The following is a 21,301-nucleotide window of genomic DNA, read 5'->3' as shown; positions in this document are numbered from 1 at the left end:
TAGGAAAGCTATTAACAACAACACTTTCTATGTTTCCTCACCACAACAAATAACACCTAAATGCAGCATGATGCATTCTTTTTCATTAGGAATTTTAACTTTGTAATGCCACTCATGGAAAGTAATGTCAACCTTTGTAGGTCAAAATATGTATGTATAAAATTTGCATTCAGAAATTCTAAAAGAAGAAAAATATTTCACATGATTTTAACACCATGCTTCAGTTGGAGATAGCATTTATCATGCTTTAAAGCCCACAGTACAGCAAAAGTATAGATGAGTAGACTGTAGTCAGTAAAAGCAGAATTTCAAGCCCCTGCAAAGTTGTAATGAATGGAGTAATTAGCCGAGTTTGGCCACTGTAATAATCATTTACATCTAGTCGAGGGACTGCAGTCTGTGGCACTTCCATGTTAGTTTAATTTTTTTAGGTCAATGCTTATTTCACTAAGATGAAGTCTGAGGTAAATCTGAGAGTAAATAAATGGAAAATGCCAAGCTGTGCGTACAGTTGAGTTTGACATTTATTGTCAGCTTTATGCAAGAAATTCATGCCAAGTTTTGATTTTCTCTTCTAAACAGCTTGAGCTAACACAGAGATTTTTTGAAAAATGCATAATTCTTTGACTGTTCTGTACAGTGAAACTTGTAGAGAGACAATGATAATACCTAATAGCTAAAACTATTAAAACTATTTAAGAAGAAGAAAAAAATGGCTCTTTAAAGCACTAAGATGACAATGAGCTTAAATACCTAAACCCACACTTCTGCCAAGCTTAATTCTTGCCTTTTCTTACCTGATAAGAAGAGTATATTTATTTAAATGTTGAGTAGAGATGAACGCTACAGTGAGATTACCGGAGACGCCCAAGTGCAAAAAGAGATTTTCATATTTTTATGGTAAATGGACCAGTTCTTATGTAGTGGTTTTATGTAGTGGTACTTTACACAACTTTGCTCATTCATCCATTCACACAAGCACTTTTTTTCTATACTCTTTCTATACAAGTGCTCCTATCTAACATCCACACATTCGTAACTTGGGGTTAGTACTTTCCCCAAGGATATTTGGCATGCAGACAGGAGCAGACCTTACTTTACCACAAAAAAAATAACTGAAGTGAGACTGCAGAGATGTATTTAAGTTTGAGCAACATTAGAAAGAAGTTAGAAGTAAAGGCAGCATAGCACGCTACAAGAAGTGCTTCTAGAAGTACAAACACTGAGCTCAGGTCAGAAGACGCTCAGGATGACAGTAATCTGCTCGGGTTACTCCATCATTGAGTATTCAGGGGAGAGCTAGGTTATAGCAGGCCACAGCACTAGGCATAAAGTTAAGTGTAAAGTTAGACTAGCATCTGCAGATATGAGGATGCAGATTTGTCCACAGATTTGTGCAAATACAAAAGCCTTGAATGTCAGAATCAGGGATTTTAATTTGATCCGCAGAGGTTTGGATGCGAACGAGACTTACTTAAAAAGGCACAATTTTAAGGGTGACTGAGAAAAGCAGGTGAGGGGCAACTCAGAGAAAGCAACTCAACAAAAACATGATAATCTATGGCCTCTATTACTGCCAGCCTGTCATTGTGACCGAGTGCCAGTGTCTCCATGTCTATAAATGGTGTTGCAGTCAGCCACACAGACAGAGAGGTCAGAGATTCCGTGACTCTTCAACTCTCTGCAGAACCTTTTCTTTGGCATGCTGGTACCCTCTCCTTCTGTCACCACGGCAACACGGCAGAGGACAATACAGTAGTGAGCATCGCCATTACTCAGGTCAGCGACTGGGACGGATCTGCCATGAATACAAGGAGAATCATTTCCAGGAGCAGCCTCTGCAACGGCAGCCAAGGATAGGGACACGCTATAGGACTTTCAGCGTGATTACAGCTGCAGCTGGAGCACCATAAGTCATTTAAAACACTGCTAAACCAGTCTCAAGCCACTGTGATCCCACTGAACAAAGGACAGCTGGTACAGAATATGCCCACAGTGGGGTAACCTACAGTCTATAATCATCATGCAGTTTGCCTTTTAACAAACAAACAAAGAGAGTGGGAAAAAAGATACTGCAAAAGCTCTCTAAAATCTGGATACCATGACAACATTTAGCAAGACATAAGCTTCAAAAAACAATAATTGCTGAAAATGTTTATTTTCTTCTCATAAACCAGTTTCATCAGCACATCTAATAAACACAAATAAATTTTTATCTATGTCTATATTTTTGATATTTTCAGAGAAAGTCTGTGTAGGGTGGACTTTGCTACTTACATTAAATGCAATAGTTTGTATTTTTAATAGAGATGGCACGATACCACTTTTTTATGTCCGATACAGATATCGTAAATTTGGATATCTGCCGATATCGATATGAATCCGATATAGTGTGTTTTTTAATCAATAAAACGTTTTTTTAATATCTTGCTGCATTTTGTATAAGTTTTTACTCAAGTTTAAATAAATAACAACACTAAAGCTATTCTGTTATACCTGTACGTAAAAAAATACACTGCGCCCATTCTGTTGGTTTTTGTCTTTTGCCCTTCTCCCCCGTCCCTCTTCTCAGCTGTTTCTCTTTCCCTCTTTCTTTCTCCCCTTCTTTCCCCCAGTCAAGTCTGTCCCGTATTCAGTAAGTGAAAATAAAATAAACAATAAAAGGTGAATCAAATGGACCATTACGGCAAGGCTGGGATGGTCAATTTGGTAAAGTAAATCCGTTGGGCATCTTTCTTTACCTTTAGACAACAATTCTGATGGCAAAAGAGCCAAACGGGACAGGCAAAAAAAAAAAAAAAAAAAATACACTGCGCCCAAAATATTTCATAGTTCAGCAACACTGATCAATCTAATAAACTTAAACCTATTCCATGCTCCCTATTCTGGTATTTTAAAGAGTACTTAGCAGAAATATTCAACAACCTAACTAATAGGGTTGCAAACTCCCAGCAAAAAAAAAAAAATAGGGAACCACCCTCCACCTCATGTTGCTTAATCGATGTAATCAAATTTAATTTGATGCAGGGGGAAAACTGCACAGAAATAAATTCTTTTTCAAGAATAATTAAATAGATTCAACGTCTTTCTTCAACAGAATTGCAGAATTCACAGATGGTACTTTCCCAAAGGAAAAAGTACTATAGCTTACTAGGGTATATTAGACTTAACAGTTACTACACTGAACAAAAATATAAACGCAACACTTTTGTTTTTGCTCCCATTCCCCATGGGATGGACGTAGAGACCTAAAATTCATTCCAGATACACAATATAACCATCCCTCCCAAACAGTGGTCACAAATCAGTCCAAATGTGTGGTAGTGGGCACATCTGCCATATTGAGATAATCCATCCCACCTCACAGGTGTGCCACATCAGGATGCTGATCTGACATCATGAGTAGTGCACAGGTGTACCTCAGACTGCCCACAACAAAAGGCCACCCTGGAATGTGCAGTTTTGTCTCACAGCAAAATGCCACAGATGCCACAAGCAATGAGGGAGCGTGCAATTGGCATGCTGACAGCAGGAATGTCAACCAGATCTGTCGCCCGTGCATTGAATGTTCATTTCTCAACCATAAGCCGTCTCCACAGGCGTTTCCGAGAATATGGCAGCACATCCAACCGGCCTCACAACCGCAGACCTCGTGTAACCACACCAGCCCAGGACCTCCACATCCAGCAGGTTCACCTCCAAGATCGTCTGAGACCAGCCACCCAGACAGCTGCTGGAACAATTGGTTTGCACAACCAAACAATTTCTGCACAAACTGTCAGAAACCGTCTCAGGGACGCTCAACTGCATGCCCGTCGTCCTCATCGGGGTCTTGACCTGACTCCAGCTCGTCGCCGTAACAGACTTGTGTGGGCAAATGCTCACATTCGATGGCATCTGGCACGTTGGAGAGGTGTGCGCTTCACGGATGAATCATGGTTCACATTGTTCAGGGCAGATGGCAGCTGAGAATGTCCCAGTTCTTGCATGGCCAGCATACTCACCGGACATGTCACCCATTGAGCATGTTCGGGATGTGCTTGACCGGCGTATACGACAGCGTGTACCAGTTCCCACGAATATCCAACAACCTCGCACAGCCATTGAAGTGGAGTGGACCAACATTCCACAGGCCACAATTGACAATCTGATAGACTCCATGCGACGATGTGTTGCACTGCATGAGGCAAATGGTGGTCACACCAGATACTGACCGGTTCTGGGTCCCCAGACCCCCAATAGCGCAAAAAAACTGCACATTCCAGGGTGGCCTTTTGTTGTGGGCAGTCTGAGGTACACCTGTGCACTACTCATGATGTCAGATCAGCATCCTGATGTGGCACACCTGTGAGGTGGGATGGATTATCTCAATATGGCAGATGTGCCCACTATCACACATTTGGACTGATTTGTGACCACTGTTTGGGAGGGATGGTTATATTGTGTATCTGGAATGAATTTTAGGTCTCTACGTCCATCCCATGGGGAATGGGAGCAGTAACAAAGGTGTTGCGTTTATATTTTTGTTCAGTGTATATACAGTAATGGATTTCTATATATTTTACATCAGATTAAAACTTTGGGTGTAAGATTCAGATAATTATTTATTAAAAGCTAGACATTTTAAATGAGAATAAGAAAGAAAAGTATGTCTTTGTGCCCCCTTTTCCCTGTTCATGCTCTATCGGCCCCCCTGGCTAAACTTTGCTAGATCCGCCCCTGCACAGTTACAGCCGTCGGCTGCGTAGAAAAAGATCCTGGTGTAGAAAGTAATATTAAATAAATTCTAACAACAGCTTATCAAGCTTAAACGTGCTGCTGTTGTTCAGCCGCTGGTTTCCTCGTTCTGGTGAGAAGTGGGCCAAAAACAAAGAAGGGAGACGGACTCCCGACAGAAAAGCCGATCAGCTGATCATTGATCAGTTTCACGATTGAAGTAGCAGGAGGAGAGTGAGAGAGGCAGTCTCTCCATATATTGGTTGTTAAGCTTACCATGGGAATGCTTTACAAACATTCAGAGATGAACTTACACACTTGCTTTACTTCTCTCTGGGATAACTTCCTCGGAGATGAAATGCCTGATTGCTAGCAAGGCTACAAATACACACAGCCGCTCTATCACGTGATGCATACTGCTGCAACTTGCTACGGTTATGAGCCGAGTTACGCCGTGTAGCAAGTTTTGTGAGGTGCTTTTTTGATATTTAATGGATCGGATTACATTTTTTATTTCTTGCCGATATCCGATCCAGCAATTTGGGTCAGTATCGGACCGATACCGATATGTAATATCGGATCGGTCCATCTCTAATTTTTAAGTCTTGCAAGTTCTTTCTTTAGTACATGTTCTTACCCCACAGGATACCATGGGAGCCATAATTTCTAGTCCCTGGAATAAGGGCTTGACATTACTTAACTGTTCTTTTGTGATGGGAGGGTGAGCAAGGGTTTCAATATTTTTGGTCAACTTCCACCTTTAGCTTAAATACAGCGTAAAGACTTCTTTTGCACCTTTTTCTTTCTTTACCTCTTGAAGGCCGACTAGGCGTAAACCTTGAAGCTCTTTTTTGAACTTCTTATAGAACAAAATAACAGAGTTTGCATCAGCAGTTAGTCAGGGTGGTCTCTGATTTAAAAACCCCAAAACTATTCTAACATCTTTATTGATATAAAGATTCATGCCACAAGAATGTGCTGCAGGAAAGAACCCAACTTCTTAATCGACACAGTCGCTTAAGTACTGTTTTAGTCAACGGTACAGTTCAATGGCACAAAGGCTGGTTTTCATTGTGTTAAAATAATTTGAAGTGGAGACTTTCAGTTTTATTTGAAGGTATTACACTGAATATTTAAGAATTGCATTCATTTTTGTCCACTGTAGGCTCAAAACTACTAGTATCATAACTTTAAGTGTAAGAATTAGCTTCAATACTTGGGTAAAAATCCAAGTATTATTATACAAGGTTATCACAACTGAAACATTTTAAAAAAGGCAAATCATAAACCTCAGAATTCAAAACCAAAAACTTCACAACACAAGCAAAATTGTTCCTGCGGAGCAGTTTTTTATTCTTCAGTAAGCTAAAGCCGTTAAGGTCAAGATAGCAGAGCAGGCGACACACACTGCATGTGCTTAACCTTTTCCTGTGGTTTAACATTGACCGGGTGGGGCACTTGAAATGGGAGATGGCTCCACACACTGTGGCCTAGTAGAAAGGGTGAGGTCACTGAACCACACGCGCGCAGATGAATTATGATAGACATATGCAATGGCTCTAAGCTATTATGTATGCGGACGCATAGTTATTTGCAGAACACATAAACACAATATAGTTTATGAAAAATAAGTCACATCAAGATCATGCAAGGAAACCTAACATGCACATTAATATGTAGAAAACATTCAAGGGCAGGCACGAGTACAGAATGTAAACTGAATCAGAAATGAAGTAAACATCTGCAAGGATTTCCTCTCAAAGGTTTGTTAATATCTAAAAAATGTGCAGATAAAAGCAAGCAAGGACATGTGCGTACAAATAAACATGGAGACATGCTAATGGCAATCACACACACACACACACACAAACTCTGTAAGTAAGCAAAAACATAGTGTGGACAAGCACGATGTGCGTGTATGCAAATATGCAGATGAAAACAAAGAGTCACACAGCCACATTTAGGATACAAATTCCTGCACACACGCACACGGGGAGGACTGGAGAAATGCCACGCTTGCTGGCAGTGCCATGTGTGACGGATGGCTCTATCTACAGTGTTACATGCCACAGAGAGCCAGAGGGTGTGTGAACGGAGCCACGTCCTCGAGCTTTATCCAACAATGATACGGGAAGGATGGATGTCGCGCCGCGAAGGAAATAACACAACCTGCTAGGTCTTTGACGGCAGAAAACAAATATAGCACGAGGAGAAATCTCTGGCTAAGTGAAAAAAGTGAATAAAGGACAGACAGACTGTCTCTGCTCTACTCAGTGATAATATGATCAGTTCAGATTTGCAAGCCAGGCTCAATTTCATCATATTGTTTTACCATCTGCAGAAAGGTAATACAATTAACAAAAACAAAACAATCACATCTGCCTGGATATTTTAGATGCTCGATTTTATCATGTTTATTTTTCCATCTGAATTGTCTATATCGTAATATTCAGGACAGTCTAAATATTAAAGACACCCCTCTCATACAAGGTGACCTCTGCTACTGCAAATGCAAAGGAAGAATATACTAAACAAAGGTCAGAGTGACAGGGTCTCCCCAGGCCTACTTCTTTGTTCAAGAGAACAGGAGCATATGACATTATTTGTGGTATTTTATTATATTCCAACCTAACCACTTTGGCAGGCAAACAGCACAGGCTTGCTATCAAACAATAACCAGAGCCAAAGAACAGCGATTATACCATCATTTTCCCCTGAAATGCTGTTTCCTTGCCAGGCTGAGAAGCACTTGGAAACAGGATTTTACAAAATGTGTCAATAAAATGCACTTCTGAAAGTAATATAAATCTCTGTGGGTGTAAGAGCAGCTTTTGAAGGCACCACTTTGCCCTTTCAAAATATGCAGTTTTTCTACTTTTATCCTTGTTCACTCTAAGGTGAAGGATCTGCGCTTTTGGGCAAGGTCCCAGATCAACCTGTAGATTTGATATAAAGTCACGGGAAAGGCCTGTGCTGAGAAATGTGTCACTACAGATTATTCTCCCATTTGCAGAGTATGAAGATAAGGAGAAAATTATTTCACACTTTCAATTTGATAGATGAGGACTATCAGAATGGACGTTTTTGTCAGAATTCTTCCAACTGCTTTTTTTAACGGCGCAAGGAATTTATAACATAGCATTTCTAAGCATACAATAACATAATTACTTCAGAAAAAGCAAAAGCAGTACTATTTGCCTTCTGAAAAACTAACCTTTTTATCAAACCACTGCTGTGCAATGATGCATTTCAACTTTATGTACTGTAATACTCAAAGTTTGTAAAATCAAGCTAAAACTGAGGATTTTCTTCCACAATATAAAAACTTCAGCGAGAGTTTGAGCTGTCACCTGTGAAAGCATCATGCCAAAAGAACTCAGTTTGGACTTGAGAAAATGAAGGATATCTGAAGATTTCAACAGTCAGAAGCCAAACTGGATCTGGGTCGTCATTTTGTCCTCCAACATAAACACAACTCAAAACATGCGTAGCTCCTTGTAAAGAAATATCTCCGTCAAATTTGTAGAAGCTTGAGAGATTTGCCAAAGAAGAATGGCCTGGGGAGAAGGCGTGTTACAGACTTGTTGCAAACCACAACAAACGACTGCAGGTTGTTATCCAGCAAAAAGGAACTGATTGATTTTAACCCTGGCTTTTTTGGGTTTTTGTAAAATAACTTTGCCTGTTTGCAAAGTAAAATAACATAAACATCCAAAATAAAAAGCTATGTTCAAAATTCTTTACTCACGTTAACAGCGCTTAAAAAATACTAATAACCTTTTGTGTATTGATCAAACACATTTATATGTTAAAGCACTCCCCATATGTTTTCACATAAAACAGTGTCTGTATGTTTATGTGCAGCAGAGTAGCAGAGATACTAAGGAAATATTGAGAAGATAAAGTTACTCACCTCTCATGATGTGGCGCACTACTTTGACAGAACCTCCTCTTAGGTTAAGAATTTGATGGACCCTCTGTTGAAGCTACATGCAGACAAAAAAGAAAAGAAAATAGAATTCCTATTATCTAAAGCTGTATATTGTTGATTGTTTTGATGTGTCTTATTACTTGGTCTGTATTTTAGTGATAAACAAGAACTAAAGGTAACATTGTAGCTAAAAAGACAGTTTCCACTTTGAGTTAATGCTAGTTTGCTCAGCTTAAAATGTCCAACTTTAAGCTAATTGTTTGCTCCATATGTTTATTCTTGGACTCTACTATAGTGGCTTTTATGTTATACTAGGCCTTTTAAACACTAGTGCTTGGAAATATTGCCTCAAATCTTTATCCCAATATTTCATTCATATTTTTTACAATATAGAAAACAATGCAGTGGTTGCACCTTGCAGGCAGTAGAATTTAGCCCAAACCCTGACAAAAGGTTTCAGCAGCAGTATTACAGTGTAACAGTAGTGACACGGCGTTATAGACTGTGACATAATGCAAGTCAAATGCCTAAGTAGTATTTTTTTTTTGCCTGCAACTGCAACACTTTAACAAACTGCACCCATTAAAAGCTATTTGACCTCCATCTGTTTTCATAGTTTGTGTGATCAGACATGTTAAGAACAATTAATCTGAAAGGAAATTGGCAAGCCAGGACCAGTTTGCGTGCGTGTGTGCATGCGTGCACATGTGTGTGTACCTGTGGGATTCCTGAGTTGCTGATCTCCACCATAATGTAGCAGATCAACTGAAGAACAAATAGCCCGGCGTCCAGACGACGAAGGTAAAACTCATCCTCCATGCTGTCGTCCAAGATCTCCCCACGACGGACCATCTCCTGCACACACACAAACAGACAGAAAAGCCTTGTAAAAAGAGAAATGTTTTCAAGCACAAAGCAGAGTTTTCTGTTGTTTGTGGCACACTTATAAAAGATTCAACAAACAGAAAAAAATCAGAGCCCAAGTTTAATTTAGGTGTTGTTTTTCAGCCTCTTCCACAAATCAATTTTCTTATTGACCAGACAAACAAATCAATCGATTTCACAGCTCTACTGCTGGCTCTCACACACTTACACATACGTACACACACTTGCATAGTTATCCATCTTAACGGTCCTGTCAGTATGCCAATAACACAGTGGTGCCAATAAGCACACAGCCTACATTAATCATCATTAGAGATCAAGAAGCAGACCTGAGGGGAGAGGGGAATCTGAAGCGTAAGCCACTAGAATGGCACAGAAATACAAACAGTGTGTATAGCACATTGCAGCCTCTAAGATTTACATCTAAACGTCATCAGTAAAGTCACTATTTATTGTGAATGATGCAACTGGCCTGGTAATAAAAACACTGAAATATTCATGTATTTGCAGAATGACAAACTGAGTGTATTTGGTGACATTCACAGGAAACATGCTTTATTAAGCTACCGATAATGCAAATGCAACCATTTTCTAATGATACACCTTCATATTGAAGCATATAAATGGTAATACTAACTTTTCAATGAGGCAGCCAAATTTCACTTTTACCAAGCAGCTAAAAATCTGATTCTTGCTGCCAGACAGAATGACGGAAAAGGGACACTTATTGCCTAGCCTCTATTATTTAAAAAGAATTTCAGGGTTGACAAAGTACATCGGTAAAGCAAAAAACAAAACATGGATTTCAGCATCAAGCTAATGGGTATCCCCATGACCTTCAGACCCAAATGATTTAATCTCTAAGGACTTCTCCTTTAAGATCAATCACATTGAAAAGCTGCCTCTTCTGAGGACTACATTACAAGACTATTTTGTGGAAGCCCTTTTAAACCATGCTGCAAAGCTGGGAAACAAAATAGCATGTCAGTGTAAGAAACTTTGTGATTTAACAGCAGGATGGAGCCCCGATTTATCGATTTCATTCCTAAGAGAAGACAGCCCAGTACACATTTACAACAAAGCCATGGTATATAATGCAGCTTGTTAAACATGCAAGACAATGCAGATAATTAAAACAAGAACCGTTAATAAAGCCATTAAATGTAGGGCATTTTTTGTCTTCTGTGTCCTCTGAGTAAAACCGTGGCCTAGTATTCTGTTTTATTACAAAGAGGAGTGTTATCGCATTGTAAAATAGAGCCCCAGAGCTCAGTCTTGTTGCTGTCAACCATACATACTAAAGATGCACAAAAGTTGAAACAAAGTTATTTGAATTTAAACTGCGTTGCCTTTCCCTCCTGTAGGAGGGGGGGAAAAAAAGATTATCTCAGTTTCCAAGTCAGCTCATTATTAGGAGGGGATACAGTAAATCTCACAATCCAACTTCATCAAAGACACAAAACGAATTCTGAGACAAGGTAAGCCTCAAGCACCAGTGGTGCAAAACAGTGGTAAAGATATTATTATGCAGACTTCAAAACTACAATCCACGTCTCCATCAGTGATTCTCAACTAGAGGTATCCCTGCTCAGGGAGTACTTCTTTGTAACTGGGTTTTTGTTTTTTGTTTTTGTTTTAAATACAAGCATATTTGCATTTAGATAGAAAATGAATTTAAAGGAATGAGATGCTGAATGTTAGGGCATTTATTGCTATTGAAACCAAGTAACACATTAACTCCTAACCAACAAGCTGACCGCACACAATAAACCCTGTGCATTAACCTTGAGATTGCATAAAATATTTACGTAGTGACCTAGTCTAGATGTCATATTAGCCATCACTAGAGTACATTTGAAATAATTATACAAAAATACATTTTTATTAAATTGTTGATGGACCAGAAGAGCTTTGATGAACTGTGAGACGGATTCTCCAAAGTCTTTGGAAGTCTGCTGGAGAGACGGAATGCCATTGTTCCAACACATAATCCCTTAGTTGGCGTTTTGATGATGTTTGCGGAGAGTGCCGTCTGTCAAGAGGGTTTAAAAAGTCCCATATGTGTTCAGTTTGAGTAAGACGTGGTGAATCAGGGAAATGTTTTGATGAGTATTAGTTGTTTAGTTGGCTTTAGAGTACTATGGAAAAAAATCTTGCATCAACCTTCATTTCTTTCTTTCCTTCAGAGTTTGTACAAGTCTAACAAGCTTCAAGGTCAGTGTTTGGTATGCCTACTTTATTCTGCAAAACAGCCTGAAGTTTCTTAGGCAAGCTTTTTAAAAGTAGTCTTCAGGAATATTTCTCCAGGCTTCTTAAAGGACAGTCGAGGCTCTTCTTTGGATGTTGGCAGATTTTTGTTCTGTTTTCTGTTAAGATCCCACGCTGCTTCAATAATGATAACATCCGGGCTCTGAGCAGGCCTGTCCATGATCAACAGCATTCCATTTTCTGTTTTTATTTTATCTTCCTAGTTTTTTATGACCATACGTTTCTTTCTTTTCATCACCATGAACTGTGTTTTACAAATGGGTGTACCTCTCTTCATAAGCCTTATTGTCACCGACTTTCATGTGTAATCTGGCATACCTCAGCCTCTTCTCCCCATTTCCCTTCTTGAAGAATGGCTTCTTGATGGCCATCCTTCCACTGACATCACTTCTGATAAGGAGCAGATGAACAGCAGATAAATCAACTAGAGGTCCAGATGCATCTCACAGGTCTTCTGTCAGGTCTTTATTGGATTTTTAGGTTTGCCCACATCTTCTTTTGTCCTCCACTTGACCAATTAAGACAAACTACATAGCATGCTCAGATACACCAAGTTTTTGGTTCTTCTTAGTAATCACCTTGTTGGCCCAAAAATATTATTTTATGCCTCCCAAACTGTGTTAGCATTGACATTTCTTTTTACTCCAGCTAAAGAAATGGGAACACATAATATGTTTTGCAACATTTGCAGCCAGCTACTAGTAACAAAGTAACAACAAAAAAAAGTAAAACTATTCTACTTGTACTATAAAGCACACCTACCTGGAATGATTCAGAGAGCAGAACTGAAACATGACAGGTGATGCTGATTAAAAAATACTTGATTTGGAGTGCTGCCATGTATGCTGAAAACTGGTTATTAAGTTCAGTTTACAAGTATTGTATGGTGCATGACTGACTTAATTAGTGAATCCAAAAGAAACTAACAGGTTACACATGGTTTCCCCTGGTTTAGGCTTCATTAATTACAAGAATAGGGGGAAAAATACCCAAGTCAGCTAATGTCCCTGACATTTTAATATCATACTTGTGCAAAATGTTTTTTTTAATGTCAGTGAAGTATCAGATTTGCATCATTTTTATTTGCTTCCACAGTCAGAGGCTCAGTTTAATTTATTTAGTGCTGAGAAACTGTGCCAAGGAGAGAGAGGTGTTTTTCAAAATGACAGAAGCGGAGGAAGAGGGAAATGCTCAGAAAACTCCTCCTCAGTATGATCCTGGCAGCTACTAATATTAATTTTGAGAACTTTATCACCTCAACCTCTAATAGAAAAAGCATCTGCCCAGACTCAAAACACATTTAGTGTATAATTTTAGAGTGTACATATGGCCGGTCAAGGCAAGAGAAGCCATGATGTCACCAATGGAGGATGACAGAAAGAAAGAAAATTGCAGTTAGGCTTATGTTGTCACAGAAAAATGTGTGCAAGGTTTTCTTTGCTGACATAAGACAGCTAAGATCAGCACTCTGGTATGTTAATCTATCAAAACACATATGACTAAGAATAATTTCACTCATCAAAACAGAAGAACAACCTTCATGGATGGGCTCTATGACACTTAAAGCAATATTATTTGTCAGATAATTCAATTAAATGAGTTGCGCCTGGTTAGTACTTGGATGAGAGACCACCTGGGAATACCAGGAGCTGTACACTTTTGGTAAGCTGTAGCTCAGGTAGAGCAGGTCTTCTACTAATTGGAGGGTTGGTGGTTCAAACCCTGGTTTCTCCAGTCTGCACGACAAATATCCCTGATATTAATCCAAAGTCGCTCTCTGATGCATTCATCAGAGTATAAAGGTGTGTGAATGTAGATAGAAAAGCCTTTAGGTAGAAAAAGCATAGAAAAAGTGCATGTATGAATGGGTGAATAAGGCAAGCTGTATACAGCACTTTGAGTATTAAGAGTTGAAAAGCAGAATATAAAAACCATTTACAAGGAACTGATTTTTTTTTCTTTTTTTTAAATGTCATTTTAACGTGAACGTTTAAGGGGGTTGCAACGCTTTCAGAGCCAGCCTCAAGTGCCCAATAGAGAACTGCATTTTTTGGCACATTTCTCAGCTCCAGCAGCTGATGCCTGATAACGAGCTGTGTGAAAACACTGCTTTGAAAACCATAGGAACCAGCTTCCAATCTAAGTTACAGAACATACAAATCTAGGTGAATTAACACTGAAAGTTTTTCATTTATCTATATGAATACCCCCCCCCCCCTTTTGGGGGGGTTTAAGGGACTAGAAGCAGTTTTTAACCAAAAGCCTTAAACTCTATAACTGTAACTCACTTAACATAATTAATGTGTGACGTTTACTTCTAAAGGCCTTTTCCGTAACCCATGATCCACAATCCATTTAGTTACACTTCAGCAACAACGGGCCTCATCAAAAAGAAAAAGTAATAAAAATTTTGCAAAAGTCACCTGCAACACTTTACAGTAACAGCAAGAAAAGCTCGACAGATCAAGAAAGACCTACGAACGTGTGAGAGAGTGGAAGTTCTTTTTGAAGCATGACGTGCATTTACAATTTATTATAGAAAGCAGTGGAAGTGGACATTTGGGATATTAAAAGCTGAACCGGCGTAGGCACTGTGGCAGGATTCATTACAGCGAGAGAGTTTTGTTCACTCGTAAGTTTTGACAATGTGACCAATATCTTTTGTGTGTCAGCTCGGTCCCTCTGGCAAACACCGGACAGAAGAAGCGGAGGAAGAAAAACGTGTTGAAAGGAGGGACTGGACAAGTCAATTACTGCAACCTCAGGGGAGCCTGGCAGCTAGGCTACAGTACAGACAAAGTAATAAGCAGTGATTTTCAGCTGCATTGTGCTTGTGTTTGTGTGATGGCATGTGTATGATTTATAGAACAGTCTGCATACTTTTGGAAACCACATAGGTTTGTTTGGGTCTTTGTTTGACATGTTCATAAGCGTACATATCTCTGAACAAGAGCCTTTATCTAGTGTGCTCCTTAATGTGTGTGTGTGTGTGTGTGTGTGTGTGTGTCTGCTTGTTATTCCGGTGCTCTCTTTTTTGCTGGCATACTTCGATGCAGAATTAAAGTGATTTCTTTGTCAGCAATTTACAAAAACCCACTGTGGCTGTGTGTGTAGGAACTAATGGTTTTTGATGAAGCTTAAGCAAACTCCAGAAGGAGGGGTTAGATAGCCTCATTATGAAACAGAGATGCAGAGGTTCACAAGGAAAAATCTGAACCAAACACTGCTTTGTGAGAACACACGTTGACATGCTGATTTCTAGTTGTGATGGAGAGAGCCAAAGAACAGTCATCTGCTTCTGGGCTTGTATCAGTTATCGTTTGCTTACAAAGTGGGGAAACGCAAAACAGCAGTGTTACAGGAAGATGGGGTGGGGTGGGGGCTATTTACAAGCAAAAACAACACATTCGGTGCTGAGCTCTGATCAAATGTTGAAATGGTTGACGGTAAAACACAGTTTGTCCGTGTTCATTCTCAAGCAGCTTTGTGTTCTCGATCTTTGACAGCTTCCTTCAATGTTTCTTTTATGAACAGGACTACACTTCTCCTGTAATTTATCTTTTAAGTTGTGATTGTGAGTTAGCCCTGACTGGATGACTCAATCAAAGACTCAGGAAAGCAGCGGCGCACTGCTTTTAGCCAGAGTTGGGGAAGTAAAGCAAACATCGTAACAAAGACGGTAACAAAAGAGTAAAAGAAAAACCAACAAAAGGTGTTTTTCTAAGGCTACCGTTTTCTTCTAGAACCAAACATATTACCTTATTTGGTGTCGTGATGCTGAAAATAGAGAAAAAAATTTAACATATTAGCCCAAACTACCAAATAAGCCCAAAAAGGTGTCCAACAGAGTCCTTGGGAAGGCTATAGCACCTGATACATCAGACCTCCAAAACAGCTTGGACCCATCAGGGCATGAACACAGACCTCCTGAGGTACGCTGTGGAAATCTGGCACTGGAATGTTGGCAGCAGATCCTTTTGGTCCTGACAGTTGCAGGGAGGGTCTCTGTGGATCAGCCTTGGTTCAGAGCATCTATGGATGCTTGATTGGACTGGGATCTGGGGAGTTTGCAGGCCAGGTCAACACCTCAGGCTCTTTGTCATGTTCTTCAATCCAATACTGATGAGTTTTCACAGTGTAGCGGGGGGGGGGGGGGGAGGGGAGTAGCTTAGTCTGGAACAATGTTTAGTTGGGTGCTGTATGTCACATCCACTTGAATGTCAGGACCCGAGGTTTCACAGCTGAAAAGTGCACTGTAATGAGATTATCTGTGTTTTCCACTTTAAAGCTACGTAATGGCTTCACACGGGCACTTCCCTAACCTACTTATGGGTCCTTCAGGGACTGCCTCGCAGTGTATGAGACTGGTCCAATTGGACTTTTACCTACACTTATTTTTGTCTCGAAAACAGATACAAACAACTGATGGTTACAATATATCAAGAGTATTCACACCTGGTAACGCAACTATTTCCAATATTAGGTTGTTTACTGCAATAGGTATTATTTAGGCATCATTAGAATATTACAGTTTGGTAGTATTTTCAGTTTAGATGATACATTCTCGCCGTTAATCACATGACAGCAAACTCATTGATTCAGGCATGTAGATATGGTTAAGATGACCTGCTGAAGATCAAACCAACCATCAACATGAGGAAGAAAGATGATTTAAGTGACTCTGAATTTGACATGGTTGTTTGCACCACACAGGCTCGTTTGAGTTTTCCAGAAACTGCTGATCTACTGGGATTGTCCACAGCAGATGATCACCATATCTATGGTTTAAGGGGAATGGTCTGAAAAAGATAAAATGCCCAATGAGTGGCCAAAATGCCTTCTTGATACTAGAGGTCAGAATAGAATAGCTAGACTGATCCAGGAAGGCAGGAGTAACTCAAGCTAACACTTATTACAGCCAGCGTACGCAGAAAAGCAACTCTGAATGCACAACCTTGTCGAACCTTGAAGACAGAAAGGATAAGGAAGCAGAATACCACACTGGGTGTCAAGTTGAACAATAGATGATTGGAAAAACACTGGCTGGCCTGATGAGAGTGTCTTTTGCAACATTCTGGTGGTTAGGTCAGAATTTTTCATAAGCAGCATTTAAACGACGACAACAACAACAAAAAAAACCCACAAAAATGTTTCTGTCTTTGTAAGAATCAGGCTAATGGTATGGCGGATACTTTCTTGGGGCCCATTAGTAACAACTGAGCATTGTTTACATGCCACAGCCTGTCCGAGTATTGTTGCTGACCGTGTCCATGCCTGTATGACCACAGCGTATCTATCTCTGGGTGTCTGCTTTTAGCAGGATAATATAGTACATCACGAAGCTCAGGTCATCTCAAACTGTTTTCCTTAACATGACAATGATTCAGTGTACTCAGCTAATCTCCCCAGTCACCAGATCTCAATCAGAGAACCTTTGGGATGTGGTGGAATGGGAGATTTGGATTATGGCTGTGCAGCTGAAAATCTGCTGCAACTGCATGATGCTATGATATCAATAAAGACTAAAATCTTAGAGAAATATTTCATGTTTCAATGTGTCATCACAGTGAACAAATAAGGTACGTCTGAAGGCAGAAAAAAATCTAACCGTGTGCAAGCAAGGAGTAAATAGTTAAGTGGCCACTGAGTGTATATCTTTAATAAAAGAAGCTTTTATTGCTGCATTAGGCCATATTCAGTGCTAGACCTAATTAAGTTCATCATGATACACCAGTATTGGCAGTACCCACTATATATTAAAACAATTAAACATCAGATCATAATGTATTTTCTTTACAAAGTGCACATGAACAGAACAGTTATGGTTTGACTTACTCACCAATTTAGCACGGCTCTGCACTGATGCCTGAACTTACCCACTCGCCTCATGGCTAATTGAAATAAGGTGACTATAGCTATCGGCATTCACCTCTCACATACTAACTGAAACTTCCCACAACAAACTTGCTAATTTTGACTGAGTCACTCACATGGGTGTAGATTTGATTTAGCTAATTATTTATTTAATTACTAGTTTTCTGTCTGCTCTTTCTGCTACTTCTTCATCCCTGTTTCCTTTCTATCGCTGACCTGTTCACTCCATCACCATGTCCTTGACTCAGAGGTGTTTTTGGATGGCCTGATTTAGTCACTGCAGTTTTTTGTTGTATTTTCACCTGCTTCACATTTCTTGATACCAGTTTAACCACATATTTTAAATATTTACATCTGGGGAATTGTTTTTTTTTTTTTTTTTTTTTTAAAGCTATCATGGTCATATCATTGCTATTGTCTACAATAATCATGTAGTGAAAATCAGTGATTGTGACACTTCTATACCACATAAATGTGTAGGTTAAAATAAATTGGATCACTGGGTAAAAGAAAGAGATTTTAACAAGGAGATGCAAAAATTGGTCTCTGTGTATCTGACACTTGACTCTAAGTTTACAGCTTGGTAAAATAATACCACAATACTTCCATCTGTGAAGTGCAACGTTACCTGTAAATACAACAGCATTTTTTCCCCTTTAAAATGTATTAGTCTTTAGAAATTATTTTTATATGAACACAGTAGATGAAGAAATGAGAGACATGTCTTTTTGAATTAAGACTGAAAAGTTAATACCTGTTAACATTAAATAATTCAGTCCAAACTGGAGCTGGGCACACTCTGGTTAAAGGTAATTTTTAGTCCTAAATCCCTGAGGACTAAACAGTCAAATATATGAATGGAGGGTGACTTTTAAAGGGAAAGAATAACAGATGAGGATAAAAAAAAGCTGAGAGGAGAAAGAGAAATGATGACAGGAAGATAAACAAGCTGTGACACAAACAAAATTTCACTGAAGAATCGTGTATGAATCAGGAAACAGAGAGGGAGAGCGAGTGAGGGAAAACATTTATTCTTGGAGGACGTTTAAGAAAACTAAATATATCACATCCAGGTGCAAAACCAATTCCAACTTAACACAGACTTTCTTTGAAAATGTCTACTGTCAGCAAAGCTAAACTAGCTCATTTCTGCTGTACTTGCTACAGACCAGTAAAGGAAACCCACACTCACTCTCTCTCACACATGCACACACACAACACCGCCAGCAACTGAGTTCTTAGGAGCTAGGAAAGTGCACTCAGGCATTTTACAGTATTGAGGTCGGCCTCAGCCATGTTTTGCTGAGCTTCATCAATCTCAAAGAGCTGTTACCAACAAGCTGAGAGCAAAGGGAAGGTTTGGAAAGGAAGAGAACTGAAAGCAGCGGCATTAGGGAGAGGAGGAAAGGAGAACTGAGGGAAATAAGAAAGATGTGTGAGGAGTGAGGTGGTGTGATATAGCAACAGAAACTGAGGATGAAGGAGAAAAGATGCACAACAAGAAATACATTTTATACATAAGCTGCTCACAAGGAAGTAAAGGAAGAAGGAGAGGTAGAAGAAAAAGGGGGGTATGGAAATTAAGTAGAATAATAATATTAGAGGTATGTAAAAACGCAATTTAATGCAGAAAAAGGAAAATTGGAAATATGATAGGATGAAAAACAGCTTTAAGAAAAAGGAGGAGAGAATAAGTGGGATAGAAAGAAAAGAGAAAGAGATACCAAGGTGGAAAGAAAATAAGCAGCTTATTAGAAAGGGACTGGGCTGGAGATGCAGAGAAAAGGCAGCAGCAGCTTTTCCTCTGCTATCCTCCTGAGAAATCTGTGGATAATATGTTGCAGAGGAAAAACATTTTGCTTACCGCCCCTTAAAAACAGGCTTAACTAGGGGAAACCAAAAAGCACGGCGGAGAGAGATAAAACGCTGCTGCTGCTGACGGCAGTCGATTCTGACGAGGCGCTGGACAGAACTGGGTTGGGGTCTTTATCGCCTTATTTAAAGTAACGTGGCATTTGGATTCACACAGACTTAAAATATCACTCGGGTGTTTTCAGGACTGGATGTCGGACCAGCGGGAAGGAAACCACTGCAACCGCAGTATCATTTGTTGTCCAACATTAAGGAGAAGAAGTGATCAAATCAGAAAACACTAATGGAATTTCTATGGTTTGTGAATTAAAATGACATGTCAAAAGGAGCTGGAGAGAACAATCATGGCCTCATGGGTACACGTGAGGCCATAAGTTACACACAGCAAAACTTCCTCGCTGATGTCAGAGGAGAACAGCTAGACTGCTAGAAGAATTAAGGTGTAAACAACATGAAAACATAGATCTATACAGTATCAATGGATGTAATGTATGATGTAATGCTGTGGGGGATCATTTCTTTGCACACTTTTGGCCCCTTAGCACCAACCGTACATCATTTAAACACCCATCCTACCTGAGTGTATATGCCCTTATTTTCACTTTAACCTTTTATGAGTGTTACCACTCCAAATGTGACAAAAAGCACTTCAGTCTATAAATGACTTTGGGTCCACAGACAGCACCACCCCACCGTAAAGTACTTCATATCCCTGCTACATGCTAGAGGCTTCAGGCTACAACATGCATGCCAATATATAGCTCTACACCAGGAATATCCCACTCCAGGCCTCGAGGGCTGGTGTCCTGCAGTTTTTAGATCTCACCCTGGGTCAACACACCTGAATCAAATGATCAGTTCATTACCAGGCCTCTGGAGAACTTCAAGACATGTTGAGGAGGTAATTTAGCCATTTAAATCAGCTGTGTTGGATCAAGGACACATCTAAAACCTGCAGGACACCAGACCTTGAGGCCTGGAGTTGGACCCCCCTGCTCTACACCATTAAACACTTATATTCATATAACTATAAGTCTATAAATGGTACAAGTGCTCCTTTGCAAGCAAAAATAAAAGGTGAATAATGCTCACCAACACGGAAACTAAAACAGTGCTCTGATTCAACCTAAAAAATGTGCACTCGAATAAAGAAATGCATCTTATCAATGTGATTTACTTGAGCTCATGACTACTAGCTGAAAAAACCTCCAGTCAGAGCCTAGATATTTTAATTATTCTCTTTTTCAGTGTAAAATGAAGAGAATACTGTTGCTGTGCGACAAACTGGCTCACAGTATGAAGGCTGAACTGGCTGAAGCAAAACCATGTGGCTTCAAAGATAGCTGCACACGTAGACATGTTTCTTATCACCATGTTATCGCAGTCATACTTCCACCATCACGGAAGAAGAGGCGAGAGAACGATAGAGGGAGGCAGGGAGAGAGAAGAGAAAAGGAGAAAGAGAGATGGAGAGAAAATGTCAAACTGTCTGGCCTTTTCTTGGCAATCCCACCAAAGATGCCTGTCTGAGAAATTAATCTTCTGTCATCTTTAGATAGGAATCTCACACTTATCTGTCTCCAGCCAAACCCCGGTTCCCCTTGTCATTCTCGCTTTCACTCAAACCTCGCTCTTTCTCCTTGCATTTATGACACCATCTCCTCTTATTTTGACTATATATCTGTTGAGATATTTAAAGTATAACTATGTCTTTTCTTATCTTCCAACCTTTTTGAGGCTCTTTCTCTCTCCATT

The 21,301-nt window shown here is 39.7% G+C and overlaps 1 protein-coding gene across 1 annotated transcript in view; it reads right to left on the bottom strand.

Moving 5' to 3' along the window:
• The window catches only part of ctnnbl1 (catenin, beta like 1), a 78,449-nt gene that overhangs the window by 5,278 nt on the left and 51,870 nt on the right, over positions 1-21,301 (bottom strand). The window contains exons 14-15 of the mRNA XM_026153900.2: positions 9,365-9,502; positions 8,630-8,702 (exon numbers count right to left, since the gene is read on the bottom strand). Of these exons, the coding sequence (XP_026009685.1) occupies positions 8,630-8,702; positions 9,365-9,502 (211 nt within the window). The remainder of the gene's footprint in view (positions 1-8,629; positions 8,703-9,364; positions 9,503-21,301) is intronic.

The sequence above is a fragment of the Astatotilapia calliptera genome, chromosome 20 (assembly GCF_964374335.1).
Source record: "Astatotilapia calliptera chromosome 20, fAstCal68.1, whole genome shotgun sequence".
Taxonomy (NCBI): domain Eukaryota; kingdom Metazoa; phylum Chordata; class Actinopteri; order Cichliformes; family Cichlidae; genus Astatotilapia; species Astatotilapia calliptera.
The sequence above is the reverse complement of the archived record's forward strand: the minus strand, read 5'-3'. Positions and strand labels throughout refer to the sequence as shown.